This window comes from Bactrocera dorsalis, chromosome 4 (genome assembly GCF_023373825.1).
Source record: "Bactrocera dorsalis isolate Fly_Bdor chromosome 4, ASM2337382v1, whole genome shotgun sequence".
NCBI classification, from domain to species: Eukaryota; Metazoa; Arthropoda; class Insecta; order Diptera; family Tephritidae; genus Bactrocera; species Bactrocera dorsalis.
The window spans coordinates 37970936-37995328 of record NC_064306.1 but is presented as its reverse complement, the minus strand read 5'-3'; the positions used below and the strand labels follow the sequence as shown (position 1 = coordinate 37995328).

The 24393-nt window shown below is 36.3% G+C and overlaps 5 protein-coding genes across 6 annotated transcripts; 3 read left to right on the top strand and 2 right to left on the bottom strand.

Moving 5' to 3' along the window:
* Positions 1-59: 59 nt before the first annotated feature.
* On the top strand, positions 60-2219 carry LOC105222639 (inhibitor of growth protein 3). The gene is made up of 4 exons (XM_011200033.4): positions 60-220; positions 419-490; positions 552-1479; positions 1541-2219. Exons 1-4 carry the CDS (start codon positions 193-195, stop codon positions 2076-2078), a joined length of 1566 nt encoding a protein of 521 aa, XP_011198335.2. The 5' UTR covers positions 60-192; the 3' UTR covers positions 2079-2219.
* Positions 2220-2347: 128 nt separating this feature from the next.
* Positions 2348-2921, bottom strand: LOC109579309 (mpv17-like protein 2). Its single transcript, XM_019989100.3, has one exon. It carries the CDS (start codon positions 2886-2888, stop codon positions 2349-2351), a length of 540 nt encoding a protein of 179 aa, XP_019844659.2. The 5' UTR covers positions 2889-2921; the 3' UTR covers position 2348.
* A 136-nt stretch (positions 2922-3057) lies between these two features.
* On the bottom strand, positions 3058-4186 carry LOC105222640 (mpv17-like protein 2). The gene is made up of 2 exons (XM_011200034.4): positions 4048-4186; positions 3058-3894 (listed from the first exon to the last, which is right to left on the bottom strand). The coding sequence occupies exon 2, from the start codon at positions 3855-3857 to the stop codon at positions 3273-3275; it is 585 nt and encodes a 194-aa protein (XP_011198336.1). The 5' UTR covers positions 3858-3894; positions 4048-4186; the 3' UTR covers positions 3058-3272.
* Positions 4187-4257: 71 nt separating this feature from the next.
* Positions 4258-7902, top strand: LOC105222641 (DNA ligase 4). Of its 2 annotated transcripts, none has more exons than XM_049454880.1 (8): positions 4258-4508; positions 4579-4711; positions 4776-4949; positions 5019-5938; positions 6006-6452; positions 6512-6655; positions 6711-7118; positions 7184-7902. In XM_049454880.1, the coding sequence occupies exons 1-8, from the start codon at positions 4335-4337 to the stop codon at positions 7553-7555; spliced, it is 2772 nt and encodes a 923-aa protein (XP_049310837.1). In that variant the 5' UTR covers positions 4258-4334; the 3' UTR covers positions 7556-7902. The 2 variants fall into 2 exon arrangements, with proteins under 2 accessions (XP_049310837.1, XP_049310838.1); XM_049454881.1 differs by having other exon boundaries at positions 4382-4518; positions 7184-7687.
* Positions 7903-15930: 8028 nt separating this feature from the next.
* On the top strand, positions 15931-19043 carry LOC105222643 (uncharacterized). The gene is made up of 2 exons (XM_011200036.3): positions 15931-16214; positions 18446-19043. Exons 1-2 carry the CDS (start codon positions 16130-16132, stop codon positions 18850-18852), a joined length of 492 nt encoding a protein of 163 aa, XP_011198338.2. The 5' UTR covers positions 15931-16129; the 3' UTR covers positions 18853-19043.
* Positions 19044-24393: the final 5350 nt, after the last annotated feature.

The window sequence follows — 24393 nt, the reverse complement described above, 5'->3', positions numbered from 1 at the left end:
TTAAGACCATTTACAACACTAGTGTTGGTGTTTACCATAAACGCAACCCTGTAAAATGTCATGTTTTCATTTTGACAACTTTGTTGAGAAAGGTGTAGTTGTGATTTATAAACTTCTATTGATATCTGAATACAATTTGTTAATAAAAGTTGTAATAATTTTCCCAAAATAATATATAAATAATCTGCAAACATGCTGTATCTTGAGGATTACCTGGAAAGTAAGTTTATTATCGCAATCCCAATTATAAGTTCATGGGGTGCTCTAATGATTCAGTAAAACAAATTTAGAGGTTATGGATTTGCCAAACTTTGTTTATTTTGATGTTTTGTTTATATTTTGACTTTTGGTTGTGCTGCACCCGCAACATTGGTAAACAATAAACAGTAAAATCCTTAATTACTTTTTACGAATCTAGTGATCGAGCACTTGCCACAGGAGCTGCGGGATAGGTTTACAGAGATGCGTGAACTGGATTTAACAGTGCAGAGTAATAATTAATTAATTACATATACATTTTTTAGAGAAATCAAAGTAATATTTTTTCACAGATAGCATGGATTCTTTGGAGAAAAAAAATCGTACATTTTTCCAACAATGCAAACGTGGAGAATTACAAAACGAACCTGCGGATTCAGAGTTTCAAAATCTTCGTAAGGAATACTACAAAGTTTTGGAAGACGCTGATGAAAAAGTTAACATCGCCACACAAATACATGACTTGGTGGAGCGTTACCTACGCCGCTTGGACAGTGAACTATTCAAGTTTAAGTGTGAACTGGAAGCCGATAATAATGGTATAACAGAAATATTAGAGAAGCGTTCCTTAGAGTTAGATGGTGGTTCAAGTGCAGCCACGGCATTGATGAATGTGATTGGTGTTACCCAAAAAGAGAATAGATATTATGGATCGATAGGGACAGCGGCAACAACAAATAGTCATGGTATACTGGGAGTACCCAGTAGTAACATCAGTGGCTTATCGCTTTCGACTACACCAGCGACAACCACAAAGGATCGGTATCGTACGCCCAAACCGGAAAAGCGCAGAGACAGTACAACAAACTTGGCGCTTCTACCGGAGAAACGTCCAAATTTAGGAAACAATTTAACAACCAATACACCACCGGTTGCAGTAGTTCGTCCTATAACACCAGGTATAAGCACGCATGCGGTGCTGAATACGCCGGGCGCATCTGTGGCAGCTGCAGGTAATCCCACTGCTGTCGCTTATAATTTACAACAATTAGGTGGCTCGGCATCGAACGCAATCGCTGCAGCTGCCAGTCAAGCCATAGTGGCAACACAACAAATGCCTCAAGGTCGACGTACGGCGAGCCTTAAGGCCAGTTATGAGGCAATACATGGCGCTGGTGGTGGACCACCGGAATTTTGGATCAGTCGTGATATTGCAAATGCTGCGAGCGCAGCTGCACAGACAACACTCCAAACTACAGGAGTTGAGAAAAAACAGAAAAAGTGTGTAGTATATATATATTTAAAATCACAAAATTGTAACTTAAGCTCACGTTCATTTCAGAAAAATCAATGCCAACAGTATTACGCACACTAACAGCGCTGGTAGCAGCAGTACTCCCTCATCTGCCATATCGCTGGCATCGTCGTCGTCCTCTGTGAGTGTAGACTCTGTAGACATGTTGCCATCTTCGTCTAATTTAGCAACAGTTGGCAGTCTTGGCGTGCCCGCTATTGGCTTGTCAACAATAGGAGTGGGTGCGGCTTCTACATCTGCCGCAGCAGCCACGAATCGTGCCAACTCGGCTACATCTTCGATCTCATCCAACACCCTTACGCCTGCCACTAACATTAATATTAATGAAAGCGGTCTAGTGGTAGAACAAACACCAGAGGGCGAATGGTCTTACGATCCAAATGAACCACGTTACTGTACCTGTAATCAAGTTTCATATGGTGACATGGTCGCTTGTGACAACGATGCTTGCCCATACGAATGGTTCCATTACCCATGTGTGGGTATTACACAACCACCAAAAGGCAAGTGGTATTGTCCCAAATGTACAGCATCTATGCGCCGGCGTGGGAATAGGAAAAACTAGTTGTATTAAAATTGAAATTTATTTCAAAAGCACGGTTCAATTCGAAGTTTGCCGATTGGATAAAATTATGGTATATATGCGTGTTATATTGAAATGAATTATTCCATGTTATTAGCGCACTTGGAATCAAATTAATAAACTTTCATTAAACCATCGTATACAAATTTGCTTTATTTAAAAAAAAATTATTGTACTATTTGTTAAGAACTGCTCTTGTTATGGGAATGTTTATTCTTTACCCTTATTTTTTGGTATTTTATCATAATCTTATTAATCTCCGTCATGTGTAACATGTGCCGTGTATGTTATATGTATTAGACTGATCATATAAACGTACAGAACACGTACTTGAGTGGGAAGAAAATAAAAATTTATAAATTGGGCAGGTGGCCACAGCACCCACTCAAAGCGATATATTTTCCACATTTTATTTCGCAATTCTTGTAAAGAATGTTGAATAGTATGGCCCTCCATGAAACCTAACGTTGTGAAGAAGACCGTCAAGTAGACTGGTGAACAAATCGCTTCATCTAATACAATTTTTAGCATCACAGTTTTGATATTTGTGCCTTGCAGACGTTTATCAAGATATATGTACCAGTGATGACATACAACACCGCTACAGAGACCAGCAATACACATGCTGAAAGTACGCCTAGGACTCCATTCTTTACGTTTGCCCGAATACTTTTCGTAGCTTTGATCTATGATGTCCGCAACTCCACTTAATATAAACGATATTCCAGAGTTAGTGTAAAACAAATATTTCTTGCCAAAAGCGATTTTAGAAAGCCGATAGATAAAAGACATAAACGGATTTTACAATTTGTTTTGTTCACACGTAAAAATGCTCTCAATAAATAAAATGAAAATTATTTTGAAGGCATTTAATTCCTATCATTTTCCCGTACGCCCATAGGGTGTTGCAGAGATTTCTTTTCTTTTCAAATAAAAAGTGCGAGCTCTGATGCTTTTCTGTAAAAAAAGTATTTATTTTGGTTTTTTATAAAACACAAAAGTGTACATTTAATAACATGTAAAGAAAAGCTGCAACATACATATAAAAATCCACTGAGAATTGTCACAGCTCACGATTGCTTAGCGCCTCATTTGCTTAGTATTAACATTTATATTGTCACATATGATTCCAGTAACAATAGCCAACTGATAGTCCATTATTTATAGATAGTTTGTTTAATCATTGTTTTTCACTTGCGATGTATAAACGTCATATCCCAAACTTATGATGTTATCGTAGAATACACGATACCGTGTGGGCAGCCAATAGAAGTTAACAAATTGTGCCGGTGGCCACACCATCCATTCAGCCGCATACAATTTCCATGCCTTTTGTTTCATCTCTAGCCAAGTGTCTTCAATGGATTTGTCTTCCAGTGCGCCCATTGTCATGAAAAAAGCTGATATGTAAAGTGGTGAGCAAATAAATTGATCCAAAACAATTTTCTGCATAACCACGCGTATTGTGCGTCCTGGCATGCGTCGATCGAGGAACTTATACCAATAGTGACAGATCACGCCAACACCCATACCAGAAATTCCCATATTGGTAGTACGTGTTCTGTCCCATTCCTTTAAATCGCCGCTATACATTTCGTAATGTTGTTCTATCAGATCGCCTGCCGTACTCAGGCTCAACGAAATGCCGACATTGGTAACAAGTAAAAATTTATTACTAAACGCTCGCTTGTGTATTTCACGGAAGAAATCCATAGACTTAAGCGCTGCGCTGCGTATAGCAAGGACTGCTGCAGGTGCCATCGGAAGTGGTTTTGATGTTGTTCTTTTTTTGTGTGACCTTCAATTTTATTGTAAATATTATGTAAACGTAAATAATTTCGGCGATTATGGTAATTTTATTTGGTTGTGTGTAAAGTTCTTGTTTCAATATTTATGTTAATCTTTCTCTGTTGCTGTTGTGTATGAAATTTAGTTAAAGAAACACAAATACCTTTAGGGCGCTGCGCACTTGCGCCCTAAAATCCTCAGCACCAGGTCTAGTAAATTAAAATCCAGACAGACACTACCGATCACAAATGTATAAGAAAGAAAAAAAACAACAACTACAATACAACACGTGCCAATCAGATATTTTTCTCTAGACAGTGGTTCACAGCTATTGAGCAATGAACACTGCCAACTCTATTTTATAAACAATAAACAGCTGTTTTGTTGTCGCTTCAAAACGGGTGGTGCATGCAAACGGTTAAATGAGTAAACGTAGTGTAATTTCACAATATGGATATATCGAAAAATATCAAATTTTCTGAAGCGTGTAATATCCTACAGAGAATACAAAAGGCTACAAGTCCAGCTGCAAAAGAAAAACTAGTACGCCACTATTACGAATCATTTCAAAAGTTTCGTCTTTTATTCCGTGAAAGAGTGGGACTGACTGCAGCAGATCGAGAGGTACCTACTTGTATGCCATTAAGCAAGCATTTGTTGAAGAATTTGTTTAAGTATGTTTTCTATTTTGTAGGATGGCGGTACCAGTTTCTATTGCATCCTTAGATGTCTAGTACCCCGTGAGGATATGTCTCGTAAAGCATATGGACTCCAAGTCAGTACGCTTGGTAGTGTCTACACAGAAGTGCTACAACTAAATAAAGATTGTATGATTGACAATTGCATTTCCAATATTTTAACATCTAATAAGATAGCAATATATTCAATTAGCCCGCGATGCAAAGCTTTTACAAGCGCGTACCTATAATGGTTCTAGCAATGATTTTGCAGAGATTTTGCGCGAAGTGCTGTTGCTGCGAGCCGGTAATGGCAAAGGCATGAGTGACCTGTCGCTTTATGATGTGCATCAGATGTTAGATACTATAGCAGAGGGTGATCGCCAGGGTGAATATTTGTTTAATCTACTAATTTACTTTATAAAATTTGACAGTTTTACTTACTTTCCGCTTGTAGACACGAAAAAGGTATTAACCAGCCTAGCAGAGGTAGCAACGTCCGCAGAGCAAATGTGGTTCGTACGTTTACTGCTAAAGAACCTGCGTCTGGGTATTGGCGAACAACGTATTTTCGCCATCATACATCCGCAAGCAAGAGATCTCCTTAGACGTTGCTCAGATTTGAAACGCGTCTGCTGTTTGCTGGCAAACAACGAAATAAGTCATGAACCTTTAACCGACCAACCAAACGAAACTAAAAATCCTATCAACACTTTCAATCTAAATAACATCGTACAACCGTTTCAACATATAAAAGCTATGTTATGCGAAATGTTTCATGGCAGCTTGGAGCAATTAATGGCTGAGGATGTGCTTTATTTGGAGACCAAAATGGATGGTGAACGTTTTCAATTGCATTACGAAAATGAACGTTTCAAATATATATCACGTAATGGCATTGACTACACTGATAGTTTCGGTGCAGACTTTATGACCGGATCATTGACACCATCGCTCCAAACACTATTACCGAATAATCTACAATCAATAATTCTCGATGGCGAAATGATGGTGTACGATATGCAGCGAAAATGCTACCGCGACAAAGGCGAAAATACAGATGTCAAGCATTTGAATAAGAGACAAAATTGGAGACCTTGTTTCGTGGTCTATGATGTGCTATATTATAACGGTAGCAGCTTACTGGAAATGCCCTACGTGCAGAGATGCCAAAGAGTTGTTGAACTAGTAAGCAGGGAAGAGCTTGGTATATTGCAAATAATGCGTCCAATCAAATTAACATCGGCAGCGCAGTTCCAAGAGCTTTTTCAGCAAGCGCTAGATGCGCAGGCGGAGGGGGTAGTGCTGAAAAAACAAAACTCCATCTACCAACCAGGCATACGCAATGGTGGCGGTTGGTACAAGATAAAGGCCGATGTAAGTTGCTACAAATATATATATATATATAATGAGTTCCATATTTATATTTATTATTTATAAACAGTACATCACTGGCTTGACCACTGAATTCGATTTACTGGTCATTGGTGGTTTCTACAATAAAACGCGCACTTTCATACAATCCTTCTTGCTTGGCGTACTCAAATACAACTCCGAAACACAGTACGAAGTTTATAGCGTTGGCAAAGTGGACAATAGAACACGCCAGCGGGCAATATTGAATGACACACTCAAACAACATTGGCACGATTGTAAGCGGGAGCCACCACCGAGCTGGTATCATTACAAGCAAAGCAGTGCTGACGGCCGGCCCGATGTGTGGATCGAACCAAATAAGTCCGTCATACTGCAAATCAGGGCAACCGATCTAGCGCCTTCTTCGGCTTTCGCCTTGTCTAAATCATTGCATTTTCCGCGCGTAGAAATGTGGCGCAACGACAAACTGTGGCACGAGTGCCTCTCGTGGCATAATTACATGACAATGATACAGGTGCGTGTGCTTTGCTATTACAACTACACACATATAGTATAATTTCCATATATATTTAGGGGGAAAGTGGTCTCACGAAAATCCACAAGCGCCAAGTGGAATTGAGTGATTTGTTATTGCCGCAAAAGAAGCGTAAATTAACAGCGGCCGAGCGGCGCAAATTGGGCGCTTTATCCTATGAACGCCGTTTCGATCCAGCTGAGGTACAAAAAAGTGTAAGATACCACTAGATAATTGCTAACAACAACTCCATCACAGGTAAAACAGCGCTCCAATTTGTTTGAGGGCTTCTCATTTTGCATACTGAGCGCTAGCTTGAAAACCGGTTACACGCCAGAGGCACTCAAAGCGTTGGTGGTCACCAATGGCGGTGAGATAGTCGAGAATCCCTTACAGGACCCCAGATGCATATCAGTGGCGGGCGATATCACATTTCGTGTGGAGACTTTATGCAAATCGCGCCGTTATAGCATTGCCAAACTAAGCTGGCTGGTGAACACCTGTGAAAAGCAAGAGTTGGAATTAACGCCAATCGACATGATTTGCACGACGGAAGAGCTGGAGGCTGAATTCTCCAAAATATTCGATAAATATGGTGACTCATACAGTCAGTGCACGGATGTGGACAATTTAATGCGTGTGCTGGAGGGCATAAAGGACGAAGACGTAAGTATTAAACGATCAACGCTTTTGTTTGTTTGAACTTCATTTGGAAATTTGCTTCTTTCAAGATCGCTGTCGCGCAGTCATCCGCCACCGATTTAGCCGAACTTGAAACGTTGTTGTTTGATGAATCCGTCGATTATTTTAAAAATTGCAATGCTGCATTTTATAGCATAGATCAGCAAACGAAATTGGCGAGATTGATTTTCACGTATTTCGGCGGCAAGTGCTTGGACGTAAATGCATCCAACTTTCAAAGCATCAAATATGTGCTGGTCAATATAAATTTGATTGATAAAGTTAAATTGAAAGCGTGGATTGCCGAGCGTTTCAAGAATTATTTAGGCAATCTTTATGTCGTTAACATTGCTTGGATATTTCATTCACAACGCGCCAACAGGAAACTCGATATACTTGAGTATATGTGGAGCGAAATTTAATTGTGATCAATCAGTGCTTTATGTGTATGTATGTGTTTGTGTAAGTTGCTAAAGCTGTTGTTAAATTTTTGTGATGTATTATTGTAAATTTTTTTAGGCGCATTTCACACGCTGCAAACATAGTTTTTAATTTTACACCTTTCTTCAATATTTGTGCCCGCTTGATTGATGTGTAATATTGTAAAAAATGTTTTTGAAAATATGTATGTATATATTAGCGCCCTTTAAATATCCGATTTATAATCTTAAAAACAAGTTTTCGAATATCCGTTTTGTAGCCTGTGAACCGATTATTCGAATATCCGGTTTGTAAATTATTGTTTTATATGTCACTAATTTTTAATAAAAATTTATAGTTAAATTTCACTGTTATTTCTAATTACCAAGTGACAGTATTCACAGTCGAGTCTAAGTAACCGGAACGATCCAGGATTTTTATACTGTCAAAGACTGGGAGGTAAGATTCAAGTTGGTTATTATTGAGACTATCTAAAAGTCGGACCATGGAGAGAAGGGTGTTAGAAGAGTGAGCGTTGCACCCAGGACATACATACATATGTACGAGGTTTGACAATTAAGTAATGAGACTGATTTTATTGCCGCCCTTGTGGTAAACCTGTCACCTTGAAATTCCCTTTCTCTTTTTCCGGCATCCCTCCCCTCTCCATTGACATATGTACCATCGCTCTAGCTTGTTTAGTTCGCCTGCTGCGTCAAGTTGAGTAGACGTGTGTTTGTAGTGCTCGTCACGAAAATGGAAAAACGAAATCAAGAGCAACGCGTCGCGATAAAATTTTGCGCCAGATTGGGCGAAACAGCTTCGGAAACGTACGCTAAAATTGTAAGAGTGTATGGTGATAGTGCTCTTAATCGTCCACAAAGAATTCGTTCCGGGAAAGAACTGTGAATCAAGTCTATTGCCAGACATCGCTCGTAACTGGATCCTTCAACACGACAGCGCGCCGTGCCACACCGCCCTTAGCGTGTCCCAGTATTTGGCCTCTAAAGGAATCGCCGTGTTGCAACGGCCGCCTTATTCGCCCGACATGTCACCCTGTGACTTTTTGGTTTCCTAAAATAAAATCGGTGGTCAAAGCAACCCATTCTGAGTCGATTACGGACATCCAGGCGGCCGTGACGAGGGTACTCTCGGACATCTCAGTCGAAGCGTTTCAGAAATGTTACGAAGCATGGAAAACGCGCTGAAATCGCTGTATAGCTACCGAAGGAGATTACTTTGAAGGGGATGGCAGAGTTATACATAGAATAATTTTCAAATATACGGTTTTTATGGAATCAGTCTCATTACTTAATTGTCATACCTCGTATTTGATATGTCAATGCCTATTCTGGAAAAGTAGGAGTTTAAGTGCTACAGTATCCAGAATCCATTTTCTCTGGGATCAACCCAGACGCGCTTGCGATTCTCAATTATGGACTATATTAAGAGCGGTGGTCATAATACTGCTAATGGTTTGTAGGCACCTACCCGTTATTAAGATAGAAATGTCGTCCGCATATGCCACTATCTTAGGGGCTTTGCCGTCCAAGTTCCTTAGCAGTTTATTCACCACTAATTTCCATAGAATAGGAGATAGCACTCCACCTTGCGCAGTTTCTCTACAGACCTCCGATTTATTGTTGCTACAATATTGTTTGTCGGGTTTTGCGAAGTCCTCTCAGATAAGTCCGAGACAATTGACGCTTTGAAAGAGAATATTCCACACATTACTGGTGTCATACGGAACCAATTGTTGGAAAAAGTGGTCGTAAAAGGACAACTCGACTAGAATTTGTCACCGGAAATCATTTTTAAAAACCCTCAACATTATAATTAGCCTAAAGTCTTGGCATAACCCTAAATGCTAGTTTCAAAAGAATTTCGAGCCAAATTTTGTTCAGCGATGAGACCCATTTCTGGCTCAATAGGCATGTAAGCAAGCAAAACTGTCGCATTTGGGGCGAAGAGTAATCTGAAGAGACTTGGTGTGGTTTGTGGGCCGGTGGAATCATCGGTCTATATAATGCCGGTGAAAACGTAACTGTCAATGGCGACCGTTATCGCGCCATGATATGCGACTATTTGTTAACTGAAATTGAAGCTCGTAATCTCGGCGATATTTGGTTTTAGCAAGACGACGCCACTTCCCACACATCGCATTAATCAGTGGATTTATTGAGAAAACACTTCGGTGAGCAGATAATTTCACGTTTTGGCTGGTTGATTAGCCAAGAAGATCATGTGATATCACATCATTAGACTTTTTCCTGTGGGGATATGTAAAGTCTAAAGACTATATGTGTTTTTTTAAGTAGTGAATCTTGAAATGGATCACCCATTAGTAATCAAAAAAATATTTTGCAATATTTTTATACTCTCACAACAAAGTTGCTAAGGAGAATATTATACTTTTGTTCACATAACGGTTGTTTGTAAGTCCTAAAACTAAAAAAGTCAGATATAGGGTTATATAACTATACCAAAGTGATCAGGGTGACGAGTAGAGTTGAAATCCGGATGTCTGTCTGTCTGTCCGTCCGTCCGTGCAAGCTGGAACATGAGTAAAAATTGAGATATCCATAAGAAGGTTAAGTGCGAAGATGGGCAAAATCGGCCCATTGCCACGCCCACAAAATGGCGGAAACCGAAAACCTATAAAGTGTACATAACTAAACCATAAATAAAGATATTAAAGTGAAATTTGGCACAAAGGACCGCATTAGGGAGGGGCATATTTGGACCTAATTTTTTTGGAAAAGTGGGCGTGGCCCCGCCCCTACAAATTTTTTTGTACATATCTCTTGGCAACTACTATAGCTATGTCAACCAAACTCTATAGAGTCGTTTCCTTCAGGTATTTCCATATACAGTTCAAAAATGGAAGAAATCGAATAATAACCACGCCCAGCTCCTATATAAAGGTTATGTTGAAAACCACTAAAAGTGCGTTAACCGACTAACAAAAAACGTTAGAAACACTAAATTTTACGGAAGAAATGACAGAAGGAAGCTGCATCCCACTTATGGACCAAAAACTATATCTCAGGAACTACTCGACCGATTTCAATGAAATTCGGTATATAATATTTTCTTAACACCCTGATGACATGTACGAAATACGGGTGAAATCAGTTCACAACCACGCCTTCTTCCAATAAAACGCTATTTTGAATTCCACCTGATGCCTTCTCTGTATAATATATACATTAGGAACAAATGATGATAGAGGAATAAAACTTTACACAAATACGGTATTTGAGCTGAGGTATCCCTTGTGGAAAAATTGTCGTGATCGGACTATAACTTTTCAAGGTCTCTGATATCGAACACGAAGAACTCAGTGCCTAACCTAACCTAACCTAATTTTTCACCGAAAATATCGGCAAATCTCTCAGAATTTAATTCTAATTAATTTTACAGCAAAATAAAAAAATATGTAAATGACGGATAATGAAATCTCGATTATCACTTTATCATGCGAGAGTATAAAATGTTCGGTGACACCCGAACTTAGCCCTTCCTTACTTGTTAATTTATTAATATAGTTCGATCCGGTTTATTTGTTGTAACAGGCATGAATTGTGCCTCTAATAATACCATGGCATATTACAAAAACCGTTAGGCCAACAAAATTCAAATATCATGAAAGTGATGCTCTCAGACATAAAGATTAACAGAAATAAAAATCTTATTTAAATTTCGTGCTTGACCTTCGGCAAGTTTTTTTCGACTTTTTATAGATCGACAAGTTTACGAATATCACATGCTAACGTATACATACATGTATACAAATAAATATATACTTAAGACTGTTATCGACTTCATGGTTTACATACAAAGTTCTTTCTTACTAGATACTGAACCAAAAACAAACACAACAAAAATGACTTTGCACAAAAAAATATATGCACAATTGGGGGATCTTTTTGAAACTAGAACTATATATGTATATATATTTAGTATATATATGCATACAAATATATGTATGTATGTTTATAAAAAGTTGAAAAAAATAGTGGCAGAAACTAAAAACCGGTTACTTTCGAAATATCGTCTAGACCTAAATGCTTTCGAAGCGCAAAAAGTTCAATGTTCTTCAATATCTTCCCACTTGTTTGGCTTAATAAACTAGAAAACATTTAAAATTTCGATTTATTTTAAACATATTTTTGTTTAGTAAACACTTGCAGCTGAAATGTTTGCTTCTCTAACAGCTTCCACTTAGCTGTTAAGCATCTCATCGATGTTGCGAAATGAAGTGATGGTGAATCGAACTGAATAAAACACGGAAATATAACAAAGAGCGATTTTTTGCTAAAATCTGCTTTATAATTGAATAAGAAGACGAATTCGAATGTTATTTCTGCGCACTTCTAAATTATTTTAATCTTAATAATGGAAAGTGTTGGCTTGTAGAGCTTTGCTGACTTTGATTAAACAATGCATCATATGTATATGGTAAATAATTTGAAGTGATGATGGATAAACCTTGTGTCATTCAAATGGCCATAGCTCGTATAAAGATTCTGTTGCAGTGTCGTTGAAATAGACACTAACTTGTCAGTCTACCAGCTAGATATGTCAGCCCATCGGCTAGATATGTCAGCCTATCAGCTAGATACATAGCAAGCAAATGTAAGTGTTCCCGGAACTGTTAACATCACGTTTAGTTAGGTTAGGTTAGTGTCGGAAATAGCGACAACTGTCATTGCTTTGATTGAATTTGTTAGAATATAGTATTATTGGACATTTTAGTTTAAGGAAACCGTTCAAATCGTTGGAAATGTGGAAACATTTGCGTTCATATGACGCCACTTTTAAAATGTTGGAACATTTCAAGGCTATAATGATAGAGGGTGCTAGTAATATCCTTATGATTTTTCCATAGAACGGCTTCACTCCGAAAATAACATAAAACGTAATAGAAACTATTAGTAAATGTTCTGTTTGGTATAGTGAAGTACACTGTAGAACCACTACTTTGATACTCCCATAAATGTATAAAAACTCCTTAAGGACATGCCGGATCGCCGAGATCTTGTACAAAAGCCCCGGAGAAAAACACGCATACTTTTTACTCACACAGTCTCGAAAGAACTACAAGACGATTGTTGGCCTAATGCCATGGCACAATCTATGGGTATCATATCCGAGTCGGATGGACATAAGTAATGACGATACATGCAGAAAATGTAGAGAAGTAACTAGAGAAGAGAGAGACGCTGGATCACCTTCTATGCTACCGTCTAGCATTATCTACAATTCGTCTTAGATATCTGCGAACCTTGCAGTTGAAGATGAGGTATTAAAATTATATATCAAATGGGTCTTCTTCTTCTTTACTGGTGTAAACACTGCTTTCGTGGTTATAACCAAGTTAGCAACAGTGCGCCAAGATCCGGACAACATGACCTAGCAGTCGTTGAACTATGTCAATGTCGCCGTATATCTCGCGCAGCTCATCGTTCCATCGACTGCGTTACTCGGCGTTGTCAATGACCGAAAGACCATAAATTTTCTTCAAAACTTTTGTACCACTCCACCTAAGGCCGACTCATCTTGATGTCATTGTCCATGGCTCCGCACTTTAGAGCAGGACCGTAGTAATAAGGACTTTTAGAGTTTGGTCTTTCTTCATCGAGAGAAGCCTTTCCTTTTCAATTGTCTACTCAGTCCAAAGTAGCACCTGATTCTGCAGTTGCTGGTATCAATACTGGTTCCAAGATAGAAGAAATTATCTACGACTACAAAGTTATCACTCTCAAGAATGACGTGTGGGCCAAGTCGACTTGTCCTCGTTCCAGAACCAGATCAGAGAAAGCGGAAATAATGGTTGTTGAGATTTTAATGTTCACAAAAAGCGTTGATTCTTCTTTAAATGAAAACACAATCAAGTAGACGCTAGCTTTCTTCCCTTAATATAAATCATAATTAGCGGATGGCATGTTTTCAGCACTTCTCCAACAGGGAGGACAAATTCTACTGCCTCGCCTTTTTGGACTGATGAGAGATTACCTTGCGATGGCGTGTATCCCAGAACCGTGAAAAATAGCAAGGGTAACCTTCATACCTAAGGTGGGAAGGAAAGACTATTCACTTGCTAAATCCTTCAGTTTTACTTCTTTTATATTAGAAGATGTGGAATTATTTATAAATAACGATATAAGATCGAAGGAGCTGAAAATCGCATCCAGTATATAGGTCTACGAACTCTGTTCTATACCAACTTACGGCTGAAATCCAAAGTTCGCTAGAAAATGGAGAGGTGCCAACAAATGCCTTCCTAGATATCGAAAGTCTCACGAAAGTGTAATTAGTGCACTGGGGAAGAAGAATGGGCCAGCTCCTGTATACAGATAGTTAAAAGCTGCACTGTGCACTAAGATAGCTGAGACTACTGTAAGACAGAGCAAGATTTGTATTGCTACTATAAGAGGGAGACCTCACGGCGGAGTACTGTCTTCCTTATTTAGGTGCTTTGTAGTAGATGAGATGATCGATATGCTCATAAACGATGGAATTCGGTGTCAAAGGTACGCCGGCGACATTGTTATAATGGAAAAAGACAAATGCGGGTTAAATACTAATCTGTCGAAAGCAACCATTGTCTATTTTACCAAAGGAAGGTACTTGGTGGGTTTAAAGACCCTAACCCTTGGCGCAGAACCTAAGAGGTAGACATGATAACTAAGTTCAAATACATAGGCCTCAGATTGCACTTCACCTTACGGTGGAATAGACAGTAAATCCTTGGGGTTGTAAACCAAGCATCATCAGGTGGTTGTATACTATGATCGTGTTACTTATAAAGCGATTACTTGGGCATCGAAAGCAATTGGGACAATGTGCAAATACCAAACCGCAACACTCGAAGTATTACTGAAGCTTACACCGCTCCTGGTAGTAGTCAACCAGACAGCAAAGCATAGCATGCTACTCATGGCCACACACGAGTATGGAAAAAACAACAAATATGGGCCTTAGGTGAAAGCTACTGACGCTCCTTTCAAAAGACGGCATTACCAAAAGGATAAACTTTACAAAGAAGTTTTAAGTTAAACTCAACAGTAAGGCATTCCAGTCAGCCTTACTGCTGAGTTCCATACTTGATATACTTGAGGTGCCAGCACAATTCGACGGTACACTGATGGCTTGAAAACATTAGATGTCATTGTATTACTAAACTAAAACTTTCCGAGCATATTTCGAGTTCTTTTCTATAAGTTTCCAACGCAACTATCGTAAATACTTAGCGGTAGTCAGGAGGTCAAAAGGGATCTTAACCTTTGAGTTAAAATCTCTACTGATGCTGGGGTTCATAGAACATGAACAGCCTATCAGTTTGCAACCGTATACACCTCATCTGAGTGCCGGGGCATAAAGTGGCAATGAACTGACATTTTGGAATGGTGGAACTAGAACCCTGTACTGCGGTCACATCACCTCAAAAGTGCTGAACCTTTGCGAGTGTGTTGAAGAGATGAGGTGAGGGATGACCTCCTATTAGACTTTTGTGAATAATATTCAAAATAATCATTTTAACTCTTCACCTGTCTTGCCATTTTTGAAATGCAGCGAGCTTTACAAGGTGTGATATTTCTATGTTTTTCAGTGAGCTAAAAATGTCATTATTTGGTGTAGGTCAACATTGAGATGATGTTAAATTTAAATTTATAAAATTAGGCTCAGATAAAAATCAATAAAACAAAAGACACACACTTCAGCTTCGCAGAGCTGCAGCCGGTTCTCAATTCAAATAAAAACCGAAACAAGGAAAAAATTTAACGTCTATGCTAATCAACCGTCAACATACATACATAAACGGTCAAATACTAGCCTGACAGTTTCAAAAACGTCGAGCGCCCGTCGCAACAAGTTTTACATACAAATTTGCTCTGCGGCACTTGGCGCAAAAACGATTACAGAATAGACAAAGCGCTGGCCGCCAATGCTGTGACTGTGACTGTGTCTGTGGCTGTCGCCATCCGCTCGCAGCTCGCTTGAGTCGCGTGCAAAGGTGCTTCACAACCATCATTGTTGGCCATTATTAATCTAGATGGGATGTTGGCTGATGACTACAGTGACCATAAGTGGCTTTAAGGAAAAAAACAGCGTTTAAAACAAATATGATAGTGACTTACTGGCTGATACGCAACGCAGACAAATATACTGACATCCAAACATAAGTACGTGTTTGTGATAAAATACCGAGTACGACGAATGGCTAGAATTATGCGAAATGGCGTGTGGCTATCGTCACGAGCGAAGACGAGCGCGTTTCGTCGATTTGGGTATGGCGGCTTACATACTAGATAGAAGTCGATGTAGGAGATCAGAGTGGACTCCGAGGGCATATAAAAGCTACTGTTAAAGTTAACAACTAGTTTCGTTTCAATCGACGGGAGCAATCGTGTAGTTGCTTTTAAGTGCGCCAAAGAGCCGTTGAGCCAACAACAGATTTGTTAATATTTCAAAAATAATTACAAAGCAAAAATATTTAAAAAATAAAAACAAATTTCAATCGAATAAAATATCGATTTTCCGCGTCGTGTTTACTTTGAATATTATAGAAAATGTATAAATTTGTTTTTGTCGCCATCGTGGCTTTGGCCACCTTGCAGTTCCAGCAGAATGATGCATTCATCATTGTTTCGAAAAGTATGGAATATGTTTTGGATTGAAAAAAAACAAATAAAAAATGTCTTTTTAAATATGTTATGTGCGATAGTTTTGAAAATGCATAGTGTTTTGAAATACAATGCCAGGAAATACTTCTTCCGTCGTTACGTGATCTGCGCTAATTTTTCCATAATACTCAAGCTTTTCTGAAGTGTATTATTAAAAACAAGTTTTAAGTGGTTTTTGGTTAAGAAAAATAATAAAAAATAATTAAAATTCGATATAACCTCAATTGTTGAAAATAAGTATTGAAAATTGATGCTAATAAATCAGGTTCTTTGAATTACCTGATTTTGATTATGGAATTTTTTTGAAAAAAAAAAAAATAATTTTATTAATAGAAAGTGAGAGTAATGAATAATGAACTATTTGCCAGTTAATAAAAAAATTAAAATATTAGAAAATTATGAAAAAAAAATTATAAATATTGCAAAAAAAAATTATTAAAAAAATATATGTATTAGAATTAGTGATTATTTTTCAAATTTTAACAATTTTTTTTGCAATATTTAATTTTTTATTTAAAAATAATAAAAAAAATATAAATATAAACACAAATATAAAATATTTTTATTATTTTCCACAATTTTAATTTTATTACCTAAAAATAATAAAAACAAATAATAAATATTTTGAGAAAATATTAAAAAATATATGTACTATGTATTAGAATTAGTAATATATTTTTTTAATTATAATAGAAAATAAAAAGATAAAAAGTACATTTTTTTATTATTTTCTAAAATTATTAAAAAAATATATGTACATATATATGTATTAGAATTAATTATTTTTTTTTACATTATAATAGAAATTAAAAAGATAAAAAATACATTTTTTTATTATTTTCCAACATTTTAATTTTTATCTAAAAATAATAAAAAAAATATATATATTTATTATATTAAAAAAAAATAAATATTGAAAAACATATATTTAAAAATGTATGTATTAGAATTAGTAATTATTTTTCAAATTGTTATACAAATTAAAAAGTAGAAAAACATATATTTTTGCAATTCTTTGCTATTTTCCAAAATTTTAAATTTTTTAATCTAAAAATAGTTTTAAAAAATATTTTTAATAATAAAAAAAATATTTTTATTATTTTCTAACATTTTAATTTTCTTTCTAAATATAATAAAAAACATATATGTATGTATGTAAATATTGGAAAAAAAGTATTTAAAATAAAAATATATGTATTAAAATTACTAACTATTTTTCAAATTATAATAAAAATTAAATAGTTGAAAAACATATCATTGTGCAATTTTTTATTATTTTCAAAAATTTAAATTTTTTTTATCACAAAATAATAAAAATATTATTTATTAATAATAAAAAAATAAAGAAATAATAAAAAAAATAAAAATTTTAATAATAAAAAAATATTTTTATTATTTTCTAGCGTTTCAATTTTTTTTTCTAATTATATTAAAAAAATTTTTAAATAATAATAAAAAATAAAATGTTGGAAAATTATTTTTTTGCAATATTTATTTATTTTTAATTATTTTCCTACTTTTTTAATTTTTGTATCTAATAAAAATATTTTTATTATATTCCAACGAATTATTTCGTTATCTAAAAATAATAAAAAATATAACAAACATTGCAAAAAACATTATTAAAAGAACATATGTATTAGATCTAATAATTATTTTTCAAATTATAATAAAAATTAAAAAGTTGAAAAATTTTGGAATATTTATTATATTTTTTTTATTTTCTAAAATTTTAATTTTTTTATCTAAAAATATAAAAAAAAATAAATTGGAAAATAAAAAATATTTTTATTAAAAAAAAAAATAAAATAATTATAAATAATATAATAAAAAAATATAAGTAATAAAATTAGTAATTATTTTTCAAATTAAAAATTTTAAATTAAAAATTTTGAACTCTTTTGGGAAATCGAAAATATAAAAAAATTAAAATTATGAATCTTTCGAACTTATTAATCATTATTTAGGAACAAACAGCAATATCTTGCAGGTTTTTATTTTGTAAAAAAAATTTCTGATTCTTAATAAAAATATTATGTTTGCAAATATTGTAAAAAGCCAAAAATTTTAAAATTCCCAAAATAATAAAATTATTAATTTCCGTTTTCGAATTCGCAGTTTAGCAAAAGCGAAGCCTACTCATGTACACATTTCTACATGTAAATCTAACGCCTTTCACTTTCTTCTCTCCATCGCATTTAGGTGTTGGTGCCGCCCCGGCCAGCTCTGCAGCCCCTGCAGCACCCGCCTTGGATCCCAACGCGCTCATTCAGGGTCTAACCAATGCCGTGACTGCTAAGATCCAAACCGTTACACAAGTGGTTGGTGGTTTGGTGCAGGCCAAGACAAATCTGAAGCAGAGTTTGTTAAGGAACGTATTGAATACGGTTAGCAGCGCCAGCGCCGCACTTCCGAAGCCAACTTATATTACGAAAACCATTCGCATACCCATTTTTGTGAAAGGTGGCGCCGCACCAGCCGCTCCAGCTGCGCCCGCCACGCCTGCTGCCACCACAGCTGCAGCCCCATCGGAGCCCGAGGCAACTACGACGGCTGCCCAATCGGCTGGTTACTCATACGGTTCATACGGCTACAGACACCGTCACTAAGCTATACACATACGCATACAAATATTTAGTACTTAAGTTGGTATCTAAGTTGAGCTGAGAATTTATGTGCTATACAAAGATTTAATCTCTAGAAAACTACAATTACAAATATACGAATTACTTTACGATTGTATTTGTATAAATATGAATATAACGATTATTTGAAATAAAACTTAATTTTTTTTAATGAATTTTTTGTTTATTAATATAGAAAATTCCATTCAACAAAGCTAGCACTTCTACAGTGATATCGGCTATCGCTTCTTTTGACATTAATTAAAATCTGAGGTTAAGTCATGCACTAAGCAATAGATAAGCCATATACGTTTTGTATAACACAGCAAGTAGACACCCTACCCCCTTGCTTTGGGTTACCTTGATCAATGGATTATTACTACTCCTCGACAAGGAGAGCTTTAAGGTCGTCTTCTACGCGGAGCAATGCTACTGTGATCGACAGTTTCAACGTCAAAATGTACACTTGATCCACCGATGGATCAAGCGGTGAAACACTAAAAACAATAGGAGCCGGCTTCTTCTGTAGGAATCCATACAAAGAAGGTAGCTTTAAACTAAATGACAATAATTCAATCCTTAGGTCAAAATTGTGGGAAAGTTTATAAACATTCTAGTGAATAACCTCTAAGTTTCACTGCGTTAAGTTTTGCAAGCAAGCAATAACTATATTATCAGCAGATAAGTAACTCGGTTAATATCATCCGGGTATCCGGTCATATGAGAATAGAAGTAAATGCAAAAGCATATGAGCTTGATTTGCTTTACTTTGGCGTACTGTTGATGGTGTAGAGAGCAAATAACTCCTACTTCTGGGCAAAAGAGAACTTAGTAATAATATAGGGGTCATCATGGGGCATGCGCCAACTTAAGAGGCTTTGGGAAGCTTGGGTGGTAAAAAAAATATTTTTTTATATTGATAAGGCTAAATTTGATTACCCCCCGGTAGCACAAGGTGCCTAAGGATTTCTGAAGTTGCGTTCTGACGCTCTATTGTCAAAGGCAGCATTACGATCCCCGAGTATAAAGTCAAACTGACCGATCAAGATCACGATTAAGAATGTCTTATAGACCTGTAAAGGGTCTTATAGATTCGGTGCAGCCGAAGTTAACGTTATTTCTTATGCAGATAAATTCTTCAATTTCAAGCTTGCCTTATTCGGATTTCTATTTTCTATTAATATTTTTCCTAAATAATGTTTAATTACAACTAATTGATAGCAGTTGAAACTTTTTGATACTCTAGTCAACCCCATTGCCACAGATTTTTAAGCCGTAATACAACAAAAAGTTTGAAGTTTGACAATTCATCATCCTAGTTTTTTTTGGACTAGTTGAGTTGATATCAGTAATACCGAATTTCAAAACTTCAACCAACAGTTGAATTGAAATCCATATTAGGAGACTAAAATGATTAAGGCACGGTTTGAAAACCTTGTTTACGTTGGATCCTTTTTTGCAACAAAAAATTATATTTGATAATATTTATATTTGTTTCTTTTTGAAATTTATCTGGTTTTTTGGTTTTTGAATAATAAGTCGAAGCTTTTTACTACCAAATTATTATATATGACTATGTAATATAAAAAAAATCGGATATAATCTCCCATAACTTTGCTAATTTAGGGTATTGTTTAAAAATAAAGTTAAAGTACCGGAACCATTGAAATTTTATGTCGTACGAACCATTAAGTTCGGAAATAGTAAAAATATCAAAAAAGTATATGATCCCCCTCTCAAATTTATCAACTTATTTGTTTCTTAATTCATTAATGAAGCATCGGTAAATAGAAAGGGGATCCATTTCAAGTTTCCCAATTTTTTAATGAAAAAATACAGAAATTTAAAATTTAATGGGGAATATTTATTGACATTCCAAAGAACATTCTTTGGGATTTACTTTTTGAAGATTATCTCTTTCAAATCTTGACCGCGGCTCCGTCTCAGATGGTTTTTCCGTTCAGTCCAATTTTCGATGACTCGTTCGTTCGAGCATTTCGACTGGTAACTGGCGAATGACACTCGTGATGTTTCGCTCCAAGCGGGATTGTCCGCATAAACTTTACACTTTACATATTCCCATAGCAAAAAGTCTAACGGTGTGATATCAGATGATCTTGGTGGCAAAACGACTTGCTCAAAACATGTAATTATCTACTCACCGAAGTATTGTATTCTTTCAATGAATCCATTGATTGGCGCGATGTGTGGGAAGTGGCTTCGTTTTGTTGAAATCAAATGTCGCCGAGATCACGAGCTTCAATTTCAGGCATCAAATTGTCTATTATCATCATGGCATGATACCGGTCTCCATTCACCGTTACGTTCTCATCGGCATATTTTTTGAAGAAATATAGACCAATGATTCCACCCATCAACAAATCACACCAAACCGTTGTTTTTACTGGATTAAATGGCAGCTCTTGAATCTCTTCGTGTACACCCTCAGCTACGGTTGCTATATCTTCCTCAGTGCGTGCTGTATTGATGGTCTATTTGCTCGAATATTATCTAATAAAGAACCAAACAATACAGAACAAAAACACGCCAGCTTGAGACAACTCACGCATAATCTGTCCAAAAAAACCTATTGAAAAAGGTACATTCCGACAGGATATTTATTCCAAAACTTTTTTTTAAATCAATCTGTAGAAGTATGTTTTGAACGTTCTTGCTATTCCTTAACATAGTATCTGTATATTCTTAAATCATATCCATTTTTGTATTTCCGGGCGAGCTTCACTAGCCCAGACATGCCCTTTATGAACATAGAAATAAGTATTTAGCAATGCAGCATCACATCCCACATAAAATTGTATTCCTTAAGCATTACGTATAGATTTTACAAAACGGAAAGGTAAGGGAAATCAACGCTGTGCCATTTTCCTGGCGCGTTATGTCTAAATACTCACATATATGTATGTACAGACTTATATCAATATTTGAAAAACTCCCTATTGGCTTCCGCATATCCATATAAAAGTGTCACAACGCAACTCTGGCACCTTATTCAGCACAATAACCGTAGAACGCACACTTTTCCGCATGAGTTATATAATATACTCGTACTTATAATATACATACATAGATAGAATTTTTATACCCCCAAGCCATGTTGCGTAAAGGTTTTTTGAACTTTTGGCAAACCAGTTTGGTCGTTGGTAAACAAGATAGCTTCTTATAACCCATTCTTCGGTTCCTCAAATTTATATAGTATAGGCTCAAAGTTTTATGAAACCACGTTATCCTTCCATGTAACGGTATTTTTTCAAAAATTCAAGAAACTCGTTTATTCCTGAAGCCCAGATTGACGGATTCCTCAACTTAATTACAAACCAAGCGACTGCATCCCTTTGAATGCCGTTTCCACGACAGTTGAGTCTACGTAATCGGAACGGACCCGGATTTTTATCTGTCAACTCGACAGATTTCTGACGCTACAACAACAGTATCGCCTTTGAATGTTATGCAATAATCAGTTCCGTTCGTGTTTAAACACTCCTTACTTGTTTGATTGTATTTATGAATATTTATTTAGAAACCGCGTATGTTAAGCACGTCGATTGGCCAAGTCAAACAAATCAAACGGCGCTCGTGGCATGCAAAAATATGCGCACATCGGCGTAAAGTTGGCATAGATTAATAAAGAAATTCATTAATAAGCTTCCAAAATTTCTATTGTTCGCCAACGTGCATGGACTGATTAATACCCGTCGATAGCGTAGCATTATGATTATTGACTACGGCATGGAATAAGAAAATTATTGAAAAAAATTCTTACACATTTCGTGAATATATGTATGTATGTATAATAAAATACGAGTTCTTTTTTCTGCGCCCAAAAAACAAACTGGGCTAGATACAAATATAGTTCTTCTCATAGTTTCGAAATTCTACAACAGAGTTTGTGTTCTCTATTAGTCGATGCAGAGGTCGGAATACTTTCTTATTGCAATCACGTCACTCTCAAGAATAAAATGAGCTGGTGTCTCCGTCGCAGAGGCATATAAAGGACATTTTTTAGTCTACCATATCTTCTTGTAGTCTCCAGTGGGCAGTATAGGTTATAATTAGGCTTCAGCTTTGTCACGATATTCGATCGATTTAATCGTCTGTTTACGAGTCGCTAGCATAGATCTAAGACTCAGCGCCAGTAGTAATACGTTTCATGACATTCTGTTAGTTGGAAAACATTATTTCACAGATGTTAACGCGATGCTGTTTTTCGAAAAAAATTTAGTGATTTTGTAGCCCATTGTACTTTCACTTTTCTTATGCCCAAATGATATTTAAAAATGGTTTTCACTGATCTTTCCGATATTCCAACGATGCCAGTAAGATCTTTGACTGTTAATCGTCGATTCTCAAGCCGCAGTTCCTTTATTTTATTGACGTGTTGATCATCAGTTGATCTTTATCGTAAACGCATTCTTGATCCTCTTTAAACAATATTTATTCATAAAAACACTTGCTCGCGATAAACAATTTTCATCGAAGGTCTTTTCCAACATTCTGAACGTTTCGGCACCAGAAGTTTGATGTTTTGCTCCAAGACCTGAGTTGAAGCGGGATTGTCCGCATAGACTTTGCACTTTAGATATTCCCATAGCAAAGAGTCTAATGGTGTGGTATCACTTGATCTTGGTGGCCAAACGACCGGCCTAAACGTGAATTTATCTGCTCACCGAAGTATTCTTTCAATAAATCCATTGATTAATGCGATGTATGAGAAGTGGCGCGGTTTTGTTGAAACCAAATGTCGCCGAGATCACGAGCTTCAATTTCAGGCATAAAATAGTCGGTTATCATGGCGCGATGACGGTCTCCATTGACGGTTACCCACATCATTTTTGATGAAATATAATATATACCGATGATTTCACCGGCTCACAAACCTCACCAAACCGTTGTTTTTCTGGATAAAGGGGCAGCTCTGGAATCTCTTTAGGTTGCCTTTCATCCCAAATGCGGTAATTTTTCTTGTTTATGTTCCCATTGCGCCATAAATGGGCCTCTTCGCTGAACAAAAATTGACTCGAAAACATCGGATCTTCTTGGAACTTTTCAAAAGCCCATATATTTTCTTCACTGCGCGCTGAACGTGGTCTATTGACAAACGCACCTCTACTTGTACCACCCGTTAAATGTTCAACTAGCGAGATGCTTCTAAACTGCTTACTAAGCCTACTCATTGATAAAAGTGTTCCTCCGCTGGATTTCACAGTTGAAATTGCTTTTGATGTTTGGGCGAAATTAAGACTACACAAAATGGAAGATCTTAATTTTGTAATAAGCGAATTCCATAAAAAAGTAAGGCTTCACTCTTTGAAGAATATGTTTGAAGGCAAACTTCCCGTTTATACCTAGGTTGCTATATATATTTCTGGACTAGGCAAGACTAAGTGTTGCCAGGTGCAATCTGACATTTCCATTGGAAAGTTTGACATTTTTTAGCATAACATCACTCAGAACGTTTTGTCATTTAATCGTGAATTGTTTTTTTTACAGGGAATTAAAAAATTCATC